Raw genomic sequence first — 12351 nt, forward strand, 5'->3', positions numbered from 1 at the left:
AAGGAGCTTGTGGTACCTTTTAATGCATTGGTTTCTCTACAGAGTAGCATTCAAACATGTAACTAATGATGCCTTCCATGTACCTGATAGGCTCCATTCTGTAGAATTGCCAGAGATGTTCAGATGTCTCTAGCAAGGAAGGCACTGGAAACCCGTGTGAAGAAATCCTTGCCGAATTCACTCATCTGATTTCATATTGAGTCACTGTCCCTTGGTGCCAAACTACTTTTGGCATTCACTCTTGATAATAAGAAGGAGTTATGCACTATTAAAAAGTAAGGCACTTGTGGAATGAAGGGGGAGTCCCTTAGAAGATTGTGTTTTATGGTACTGTTATTTTGTACCTCTTGTATTCTTTCAACATGGTATTTCACTCCTTCAGATTCACTCTTTATTGAATACATTTATTGCCATGGATTGGTTTTGAGCAAGAACTACATTGAAAGTTTTATGAACTGAAAACAGAATAACTGTTTATGCTATACAGTGCCATGGCTTCCCTGACAGCTCAGTTGGTAAAGAGTCCACCTGCAATGCAGGAACCCCGGTTCGATTCCTTGGTCAGGAAGATCCCCTGGAGAAAGGAGAGGCTACCCACTCCAGTATTCTTGAGTTTCCCTTGTGGCTCAGCTGGTAAGGAATCTGCTTGCAATGCAGGAGACCTGGGTTCGATTCCTGGGTTAGGAAGATCCCCTGGAGAAGGGAAAGGCTACCCACTCCAGTATTCTGGCCTGGAGAATTCCACAGACTGTATAGTCCATGGTGTCGCAAAGGGTCGGACACGACTGAGCGACTTTCACTCTTCACTATACAGTGCCACATGATGTATGAGAAACTGAAAGGCCTTCAGCTCGCACCATTTCTCCAAATGTGTCATTCACCCTTCTGCATAGGAGAAGTTACACAAACATACCACGTGCCATGTATGTTATATAGGCATGTTCCATCTGTCTGTCTATTCCATTCTTTCCTGGTTTACTAAAGTTTACGTAATGTTATTCTCTGATTACTGAAGAGCTTAGATAGATTTTTCACTTCTTCTTTATCATCTCCCCTTTAATTAATGCTCTTGTCCTCATATAGAGGACTCCTCCAGGCCTTCCCTTATGACACCTATAAATCTCACTGCCTTCTTTCCATCTGTTCTCTCCACAGTTTTCCTTCATTCCATGATCCACATCACTCCAGTTTCATTGCCACCCCTCAGAGTTCCATCTTCTTGTTTCCTCTGTCTGCTGTGTCTAAAAATTAACTTCAAAATAAGCAAAATATTCAAAACAAGCACTATGGTACTCTGCATTAATCTTATGAAAGTAAAATATGAGAAAAATGCAATACGTTAATTTATAAGGAATCTTACTCCCAAAGGTCAAGACACCTTTACTGGTCTTAAAGTTCATATGATTCCATTTCTTATGCTACTTTTCCTGTTTTGGTGCATCCTTGGTTCTTGCCTGAGTTTGGCCAATTATTCAGAAATGTAAAAATTAGCAACTGAAGTAATGACATAACCTGATATAGAGACTATAGCTTTGGTGCAATTACATGTAATTAGGGATATTGAAGTTGACCTAGTGAAATGAAATAAAATCCATTCTCAATAAACTATGTCCTATATGTTTGGGAATAAATGTTAGAAGTCTAATGAATTTTCCCTCTAATACAAACAGAATTGTAATAGTTTAGTGCATTCCAGAGAAAAAGGAAAATAATGTTAATTTAATAAAGATACTCATGTCAAGAAAGATGAAGACATGAATGGAATTTGGGTACATTTCCACACTTGTGGAAGTGAATCCTAAACATAAAATGACTCAGTAAATAAGCTGTGATTTTCTGCCAGGGAAAGTTGAGGAGTTGGATGGAAGATGCAGAACGAATTAAACAGTAGAGAACATTCTAGAGGAATAAATGCTGGAATGACTGCAAAATATCCTGGGATTTTTTTTTTCCCCATTCTGATAGATTTCTATTTATATTTTTTGGAGAGATATGATACATTTGACCACTTCATTTCTACACGTGATACAAAATAATAAGATCAAGCAGCCTGCTAAGAACTCAAAGCCAGATGGTGTATATGTATGTCATGCTGAGCTGATGGTTTGAAAATGCCAGCTCTGCAGAATGGCTGGAGCTGAATAATGCTTCAAGGGAATCCTACTTAAGATTCACTTGTGCATCTTTATGTGACTTTTACATTCTTAACTTCATGAATTTTAAGTTGCAGTGGACAGCATGATACATATAGGCAGCAGAGTGAAATGTTTCTAACGTGATTTGTTAGCTTTCAGCACAAGTCAGATTTTAACAAAGTGGCAGAAGTATAAATGGTTTAACAATATTGACTAACTGCTTCTTAAATGAACAAATAACCAAAAGTCAATCCTTGCTTCTCTGCAGGAAATGATGGACTGTTCCATAATTTTTAGGTATTATCTTTTGAGTATTAGCCAGTGTGAGTTAAAAAAAAGATAGCAATACCCAACATCCCTCTGTGTCTCCTGATGTTTGGAAATTGGGAGAAAATTGTTTTGTGGTATCTCCTCTCTCTGATTCCCACATTCTTTGGGGAGGTCTTCCACAGCAGGTAAGGCATGGCAGCCGTAGTGTGGTCATAAGCAGGGGAGAGCCACTGGAGAGACCTACAGACAGTGACAGGTGGCCACCAGGTAATGGCAAGGGCACTGCTGTGTTAGCAACACCAGTGGCTAAGAAGAGGAATCAGCTGTAGAGATGTACAAGATTTCATAATACCATTAATCTAAATTTGGCAAAATGTTTAGACTATTACATTTATATTTGCAGAACTTTTGTTTTTCTCTTCTGGAATATGAGATTCTATCTCTCTCCTTTCATTTGCACTTTAAATCTTCATAAAAGCATATGTTTTCCAAGAACAAGTGAATCATTTATTTATTTTTAAAAAACTTATTGAGCAATTTAAACCTCTGTTAAATCAGTTTTTGCTCCCTCCATTTTGAAGCTCAACTATGGTAGTTCACATTTAAGATCATTATGCCTTCTTAGTGAATTGATCCATTTATCATGATTTATTTTTGGTAATATTGCTTATCTTGAAACCTTCTTTTGATATTAATATAGCTATTCCATCTTTCTTATGATTAGTGTTCATATCCATTTACTTTTAACAAATCCACATCTTTATACTTGGAGTGCTCTTTGTTTTTTAAATGCAATCTGTCAATCTCTGCCTTTTAATTGGAAACTTTAAACCATTTGTATTTAATGTAATTATAGGCATTGTTGGATTAAAGTCTGCTGTCTTACTTTCTTTTCTCTGTATCATCTGTTTTTTGTTTCTTTCCCCCAATTTCTGACTTCTTTTAGATTACTTTGATATTGTTAATATTCCATTTTATTTCTAGTATTTGTTTATTATTTACAGTAGATAGAATTTAGAATTTCTAAATTGGCCCCCAAAGATGTCCCACTCTAATCCTGGGAACCTGTGAATGAATGAGCTATAGTTCCTCTGATTGCACTGATATACAAAGAGTTGACCTTAAGAAAGAATATTATCCATGTGGGCCTGATCTTAATATCACACGAGCCCTTAAAATTAGAAAGCTTTTTCAGGCCAGAAGAGGAAAACAGAAGAGAGATTTAAAAAGATCTAAAGCATAAAGCAGAGAAGGCAATGGCACCCCACTCCAGTACTCTTGCCTGGAAAATCCCATGGAAGGAGGAGCCTGGTAGGCTGCAGTCCTTAGGGTCACTAAGAGTCGGACACGACTGAGCAACTTCACTTTCACTTCTCACTTTCACGCATTGGAGAAGGAAATGGCAACCCACTCCAGTGTTCTTGCCTAGAGAATCCCAGGGATGGGGAGCCTGGTGGGCTGCCGTCTGTGGGGTCGCACAGAGTTGGACACGACTGAAGTGACTTAGCAGTTAGCAAAGCATAAAGAGTAATTGATATTCTGGAGTTGAGTATGGAAGGAGCCATCGTACATGGATTGGAGAGCAGATACAAGGAGCTGAGAGTGACTCTGGCTGGCAGCTAACAAGAGAATGTAAACTTCAGTTTTATAGTGTAAAAGAGCTAAGGCTCAAGGCTTGAAAGTAGATCCTTTTCTTGAGCCTCCAAATAAAAGCCCAACTTGGCCAATACTGTAAGTTTGCTATTGTGATACCCTGAGCATAGAAGCCAGACTAACTTACCTGGACTTCTGACCTAAAGAACTGTAAACTAATAATTTGTGTGTTAAGCTACTAAGTTTGTGGTTATTTGTCTTTCAGCACAGAAAACCAATACACTAGCTGAAGATCTCCATTTTATTCTTTGAGAGGTTGCTCTAGGGTTTATAATATGCATCATTAACTTGTCACTGTCTTCTGCCAAATAATGTTATACCACTTTATATGTAACTAAGAATTGAACAGCAGTATGCCTTCCATTCCTCCCTTCTTATCTTTTGTGCTATGATTGTCATAATTTTATTTCCAAATATGTTTAAAACCTCACAATATATTGTTATATTTTTGCCTTAAGTAGTCATTTATCTTTAAAAATAAAACAAATCAGAATATAAGTTTTTTTATGTTTATCCACATATTTACTATTTTAGCAATTGTCATTGCTTAGTTTAAATTTGAAGTTATATTTGGTATCATATTCTCAATTCCTTTTACATTTCTTTTAGTGAAAGTCTGTTGACTATTTGTCTATTTGTCTGAAAAAGTCTTTCACTTTTGACTTAAGGGTTTTTCCCCCTTACGAACTTTAAAGATATCATTGTACTGTTTTCTGGCTTGTTTTGTTTTAGAAGTCTGAGATATTTTTAATCTTTATTTTTCTGTACACGATGCCATTTTCTGTAGTGACTGTTAAGATTTCCTCTTTTTCACAGATTTTCAGCATTTTATTGCACTATGCCTATGTAGTTTTCTTTGTACATGCTCCATTACTTAGGTTCTTGTACTTGTGGGTTTATAGTTTTCAATAAATTTGGAAAAACATCAGCCATTATTTCTTCACATATTCTTTCTACATGACCTTTTGTGTCTTCAGGGCTCTAATACATGTATATTAGATTGCTTGATATTTTCTCACAGTTCACTGTTCAGTTCAGTCACTCAGCTATGTCCGACTCTTTGTGACCCCATGAACCGCAGCACGCCAGGCTTCCCTGTCCATCACCAACTCCTGGAGTTCACCCAACCCATGTCCATTGAGTTGGTGATGCCATCCAACCGTCTCATCCTCTGTCGTCCCCTTCTCCTCCTGCCCCCAATCCCTCCCAGCATCAGGGTCTTTTCAAATGAGTCAGCTCTTCGCATCAGGTGGCCAAAGTATTAGAGTTTCAGCTTCAGCATCAGTCTGTCCAATGAACACCCAGGACTGATCTCCTTTAGGATGGACTGGTTGGATCTCCTTGCAGTCCAAGGGACTCTCAAGAGTCTTTGGTACTGTTAATTTTTAGTCTTTTTTTCTTTCTTTGATTCATTTTGGATGGTTTATTTTTGCTGTGTATTCAATTTTAAATCTTCTCTTCTGTAGTAGCTAATCTATTATTCCCATGCAGTGACTTTTTAATTTCAGGTAATATCTTCTTCACTTTTAATGTTCAGTTTGATTCTTTACATTTTTTTCCTCTCATTGTTTTCATTTAACTTCTTAATTTAATTTAGTTGTTTAATGTTCTTGTATTCTAATTCCAATATTTCTGTCATTTCTATACCTATTTTTATTTAATTCATTTTCTCCTGGTTAAAGGACTGTTTCTTGGCATGTCTAGTAATTTTTGATTGGATGTTGGATATTGTTAAATGTTTGGATTTTGTTCTCCTCCTTTAAGGAGTATAGAATTTTATATTTGCAAGTATTTAAGTTATTCATAGATCAGCCTGATTGTTTTTTCTTTGAGGCTTGTTTTTAAATATTGCTGGGTTAGATCTAGAGTCACCTTTATTCCAGGGCCATCTTAGCACTGCTGTTTAAGTATTAAGTGTCTTGGGTCTCTACTGAATGCCTGTTGTAGTCTATAAGGCTTCTCTGTTTGGTCAGAACTTGAATACCTGTATATCCTAATTGGGTTCTTGAGAATGGGTTTATGGGGGGTAGAATTCTCAAATGACCCTCAGTGATACTCATATTTGCATAATCTCCTCCCACTGGGTTTTGGAAGATCCTGTGAGTTTGATCACTCCTTTAATTACATTACTTTATATGACCAAGGAGAATTAGTCACAGTGGGCCTGATCTCATCATGTGAGCCCTTTAAGAAACAGGTTCCTCTGGCTGATTACAGAGGGGAAAAGCCCAATATATGAAAAATTGATTTCTATATTTAGTACAAATGTCTAGTTTATGGTAGGAGTCAAATATGGTACCTGTTACTTGACCATGGAATTTTAAAATTCACCTAACTCACTTGAGTAGGAGCTCACTAAATTCTGCTACTATTAGCTGATCTTTAAAACTAGAGGAAACTGATTTGGAAGGAAGGGAATTGAAAGAAACTAGTTAACCATATTCCAAAAGTAAGAAAACCATTCTTTTTAAAGTTATTTGGAAATGTTTCATAATAATGAAATATATAGAGAAGACTATAATAAACTTCCGTATACCCAATAATCAACTTAAGAAATAAAATACTGATATAGTTGAGGCCCTTCTGTCCTTCCTTCAATCTCATCCTCCTTGTAGAGGTACTTAATTTTAGTGTTATTAATTCCATGTGTTTCTTCATATTTTACCTCATATGCATGCATCTTTGAATTTATCTTTGCATTTTTTGACATTTGTTTTAATGGTATCAATATGCAGCGTTTTTTGTTTCCTTTTTTGTTTGTTTAGTATTTTGTTGTGAGACTGAAAAATTGATGTGTGCTTAGAATTCCATTGTATGACTAGCATGATTTATCTAGTCAACTATTAAGAGATTTAGATTGTATTCATTTATTGAAGCAGTGAATGCTGAAATTAACTTTCTTGTAGATGTGACTTCATAGTGAAGTCACTAGATAAAAGAGTAAATGAATTTTTAGATCACTAGCCACTAACAGTTTTTCTTCAAAGTGGTTTTCCCAATTTTCATTCCTACCATAAGAATTCTGGTTATTCTCCATCCTTATAACCCTTGGTACTGTCAGAATTAAATTACAGTAGTCAATAGTTACATGGATGAGAAAAATGCTATCTCATTGTGATCTAAATTTGCATTTCTCTGATTATTGATAAGGGATGACACTTTTTAATATGTTCACTACCAGATTATAATAGAAATTATTATTCTCCAGTATTATTCCCCAATTTCTCAAACCCCATTAGGGTTGACATAAAGGTCTAACATCTAAAGTCATTAAGATGTGCGATGGAAAATTTTCCCAAGTGGCAAATTATTCCCTGAGTCATTTAAATTATTTCTGGTCATCATAGCATGATTCTTGCCAACACTTTTAATTGTGCCATGCTCAATATGGCAGTCTTAGCTTCTCCCTCTCTGGTTTTTCTGGTTTGTAGAAAAGCAAGAAATCTTAAGTCATTGAAGGCAAAAGTAGGCCAAGTTATGAAGAAGAATAGAACATTATTCTGGCTAAGAATGACTAATAACTATAGGGTTTGCTGATTTCAAAAGAGCCTGGTATATTACCTGGTGATGGAATCTTCATATTTGGGAATTTTTCAAGCGGCTTAGATAAAAATTTAACCAGAATGGTTAACAAAACTGAGTGTGTCTGTGCTTCTCCAAGAGATAGAACCAAGTAATTTTGAGGGTCCTTCTCCCCCCTTTGTCCTGTGCCTCAATGAGGAACAGAACTTTCACAGATTTGTTCCACTGCCAAGATGATAATCCACCAAGAAAATTATTTTGTTATGTTTTCTAACCATAATGAACAAAATTGTATCTTGTACAAATACATCATCAGTAAATTATTTCTTGTAAATGGAACTAGAAAAATTCCCCTGAATATGTTCTTGGTGCTAAATGGGTATGACTTTGAGCCCATGGAATATATTTTCTGCCCTTTGCATAAGTAGAATTACCATCTGCCAAGTTATGTTACAGTATTCTGCTTGCCTTCACTCGTACCTCTGGATCACCAACACTTTTACCCTCACTTTAGGAATTTCATGAATATCTGGGCTCTAGCATTTCAATGGTCTTTGTGATGGTCCAAGTAAACATAGCTATGCAAGTAATTCAATTTGTAATTGATTTTGGAATGTACAAGTTGTTGTACGTTTTGGGGGAAAATGGGTAAGTTTACCTTACTTCGGAAAGATCTTATTTCATAAAGATTGAAAACTTCAGATGGAGGTCATTTAGTTCAAGTTTGAAAACAGAAAATTGCTCTGTTTCAGGCTTGTTGATTGCTTTCAGTTGATTTCTCTGTGACTCAAGGACTAGAAGCTTTCTACCACTTCCTTTGGTAGAAAAAATGTTGACCCTAAGAGACTAAATCATAGGAAGGTTTCTTCACATTCAGACTTAATTGTCTCATTTATTATATCTTTTTCTTTGCACTTTTTAGATGTTTGTTAAACTGCACTAGTCAATATTACTAAACCACAGATGTGATGTTTTAAAATAAGGAATATGTCATTTTGAGAACTGATACCAGTTTCTGCTCGCGCATGTTTTGCATTTGTCCTTAGCAAAAATGGAAGTAGTGTTTTAAGATGGATTTTCTCACCTACGATAGCAAGTTGTAAATATCTGAGTCTTTCTCTGTTTGCAGGGCCAGGTCTTTAAATATGCTTCTCATCCTCTCTTACCCTATGTCATGTTGCAGAGGTATAGCTGGTTTGCTCTTCTCCAGGTTGGGTCTCTTTCTATCTTATTGACTTACTACCAATCATTGTCTCCCTCCAGGTTATCCAAGCTGTCTTTTTTGGCATCTGTGTGCTGACTGATCTTTCCAGTCTTCTGACTAGAGGAAGTGGGAACCAAGAACAGGAAAGACAGCTCAAGAAACTCATCTCTCTCCGGGACTGGATGCTGGCTGTATTGGCCTTTCCTGTTGGGGTTGTGAGTATGAAGTAAATCGCATTTAACCACAAAAGAAATGAGTCTTATATTAGACTTCTCAGAGGGAAAACGGCTAATTATAGGCTTCTGCACTGGGGCTGCCATAGCACAGCACCACGGACTGAGTGGCTTAAACAACAGAAATTTAGTTTTTCCCATTTCTAGAGGCTGCAAGTCTGATATCCAGGTGTCCGCAGGGTTGATTTCTTCAGAGGTCTCTCTCCTTGCCTTGCAAATGGCCTCCTTTGCCTGTATCTTCACATGCTTTTTCCTCTGTGTATCCCTGTCCCAATCTCCCCTTCTTAGAAGGACACAGTCATACTGGCCCTCAATGACATCATTTAATCTCACTTGCCTCGTTAAAGACGTTGCCTCTTTAAATCACGTTCCAAGATACTGAGAGTTAGGACTTCAGCAGAGGAATTTTAGGGGGACACAATTCAACCTGTAATGGTTTCTTAAGCAGCCCAGACTTAAAATGTATGGGTCTGTGATCATTCTTGTATTTTTGAACTTGGGAGAGGAAGTCAGTAATAGCTCATACTTCTTCACTTACTCAGTGGTGCCATTAGCCAATATCACTTAAGTAAATGCCGCTTAATGTTTGATTCTACTCTGGCTCCATTGATTTCCATTGTTTTCAGTTAGATTCCCTCCCTAGCTTAACTTCCTTCACTGATTTGTTAATCGCCCATCATCTCTACATAGAGGGCCAGGGCACCATGAGACTCTATAGATTTTAACCTGTGAAGAGCCAGAAGAATGAGAGAACACTTGTAAATTGTGATAACAATTAAGAGCATTTTGTGTAATTCAAATATAGAACTTTCATCGGCCACCTGATAGAAATCAGGTGGAGAAATAGAAACCCGTGTACCAAGTCCATGGTCCTTTGTAGGCAGAGTCAGAAAGTTGCTTTTTAAATCTTTCCAATGGCTCTTACTCATATTTGCCACATTTATACCTGGCTGAAGCCTCTATACACTTGTTCTAAGACCAGTTAGTGGGCACCAAGACTATTACTGAATTGCTTTTTCTGCATACTGAGTTGTATCTTCTTGGAATGAAGTAACCTTTAAACTCTTAACAACAGGACAAGGAAAGTAGTATGATCCGGTTGTATGTCTCCTCATTCATCCTTACCCTCCAAAAAATCTAGATGTTTGCTCAGGTTAAAGCCATCTAGCAGATCTCTCAAAACTGGTTACTTAACATAACAGAGTTAAATACCTTATATATTATTCAATATTTCCTTCTTTAGACTTGCCTTATAAAATTCAAACACCTTCTATGAGAATACTTACCTAAGAGAAAATTTCCAATGCCATAAACTGTAAAGACCTACACTTTCTACTTGAAAGAATTATCTAGAAAATCCAAGTTTGTGCGTTTTCTGTTACTTTTTACCTGCTTGAAGTGAAAGTGTTAGTCACTCGGTCATGTCTGACTCTTTGCAACCCCATGGACCTATCCACCAAATTCTGGAGTGGTTAGGCATTCCCTTTTCCAGTTTACTGCCTTGGAATTTCTATAGGCATGTCACTAATTCTGGGGATCCTCCTTGATTAGAAGGAATACAGTAGTAACAAAATACAAAGTCAAATAGAAATACAATATTATCCTTTCCTCTTTGCTCTGCCCGCTTCTGTTATGTGGTGTCAGACTGTGTCTCTATGAGCTTAAGTTGTGTGTCTTGCTACTCTAATCAAAGGCTCATTGCATATGCCCTCTAGACATTTATAACATTCAGTTCACTTCAGTTCAGTCGCTCAGTTGTGTCCGACTCTTTGCGATCCCATGAATCGCAGCATGCCAGGCCTCCCTGTCCATCACTAAACTCCTGAAGTTCACCCAAACTCATGTGCATTGAGTCGGTGATGCCATCCAGCCATCTCATCCTCTGTCGTCCCCTTCTCCTCCTGCCCCCAATCCCTCCCAGCATCAGAGTCTTTTCCAATGAGTCAACTCTTCACATGAGGTGGCCAAAGTACTGGAGTTTCAGCTTTAGCATCAGTCCTTCCAAAGAACACCCAGGACTGATCTCCTTTAGAATGGACTGCTTGGAACTCCTTGCAGTCCAAGGGACTCTCAAGAGTCTTCTCCAACACCACAGTTCAAAAGCATCAATTCTTCGGTCTCAGCTTTCTTCACAGTCCAACTTTCACATCCATACATGACCACTGGAAAAACCATAGCCTTGACTAGACAGATCTTTGTTGGCAAAGTAATGTCTCTGCTTTTGAATATGCTGTCTAGGTTGGTCATAACTTTCCTTCCAAGGAGTAAGCGTCTTTTAATTTCATGGCTGCAGTCACCATCTGCAGTGATTTTGGAGCCCCAAAAAATAAAGTCTGACACTGTTTCCACTATTTCCCCAAACTATTTGCCATGAAGTGATGGGACCAGATGCCATGATCTTAGTTTTCTGAATGTTGAATTTTAAACCAACTTTTTCACTCTCCTCTTTGACTTTCATCAAGAGGCTTTTTAGTTCCTCTTCACTTTCTGCCATAAGGGTGGTGTCATCTGCATATCTGAGGTTATTGATATTTCTCCCGGCAATCTTGATTCCAGCTTGTGCTTCTTCCAGCCCAGCGTTTCTCATGATGTACTCTGCATAGAAGTTAAATAAGCAGGGTGACAATATACAGCCTTGATGAACTCCTTTTCCTATTTGGAACCAGTCTGTTGTTCCATGTCCAGTTCCAACTGTTGCTTCCTGATCTGCATATAGGCCTCTGACATTACTTTAGCCTAAAACATTTTATCCTGTTTGAGACTTGAGATATTTGTCCACTTTCAATGTCCTTCCTGAATTTAGTCCATGCATGCTTTGTGATTTGTAAAAAGAATGGGAGTCTTTTTGTTTGCTTGTTTGTTTGATTTGAGTATATCCAATATTTTCTCCCGTGTTTCACTATGTTTGTTGTTTTCTCTGTATTTTAAAAGACAGAGGAGACATCATAATGCCTTTATTATGCTCCTTTTTGAGCCAAAAGTCGTAATATCATATTTTCATGATATAATGTATACACCTTTCCTAGCCGATGAACTTCACAGAGGAATATAAAAAATAAATAATGAATCAGAGATATGCTGTTTCACTAATTTCTTTAACTCTTATTTTTTTCTTGCCTGCTGATATTTTATAGTCAATATTTGGGTCATAATTTTCCTTGTTAAAATGAGCCACTTTCCTTTTCATAGTCACTAGCATTCTATTTTTCCTGAGCTTTTTGGAGCCTCCCTCTCCTCTGCCCTGCTCTTGTTCTCTTTCTGTCTCTCTGTTTAATATAAGGAAGAATCCTGGCCTGTAATTGCCTTGCATTTTCCATTGTTTTTTACTCTGGCA

General features: G+C 37.3%; 1 protein-coding gene across 3 annotated transcripts in view; it reads left to right on the forward strand.

Moving 5' to 3' along the window:
* AIG1 (androgen induced 1) overlaps nt 1–12351 on the forward strand; it is a 269595-nt gene that overhangs the window by 75029 nt on the left and 182215 nt on the right. For all 3 annotated transcript variants that reach the window (XM_059889836.1, XM_059889835.1, NM_001076326.1), the window contains 1 exon segment: nt 8844–8999. In XM_059889836.1, the coding sequence (XP_059745819.1) occupies nt 8844–8999 (156 nt within the window).

This window comes from Bos taurus, chromosome 9, assembly GCF_002263795.3.
Source record: "Bos taurus isolate L1 Dominette 01449 registration number 42190680 breed Hereford chromosome 9, ARS-UCD2.0, whole genome shotgun sequence".
Taxonomy (NCBI): Eukaryota; Metazoa; Chordata; class Mammalia; order Artiodactyla; family Bovidae; genus Bos; species Bos taurus.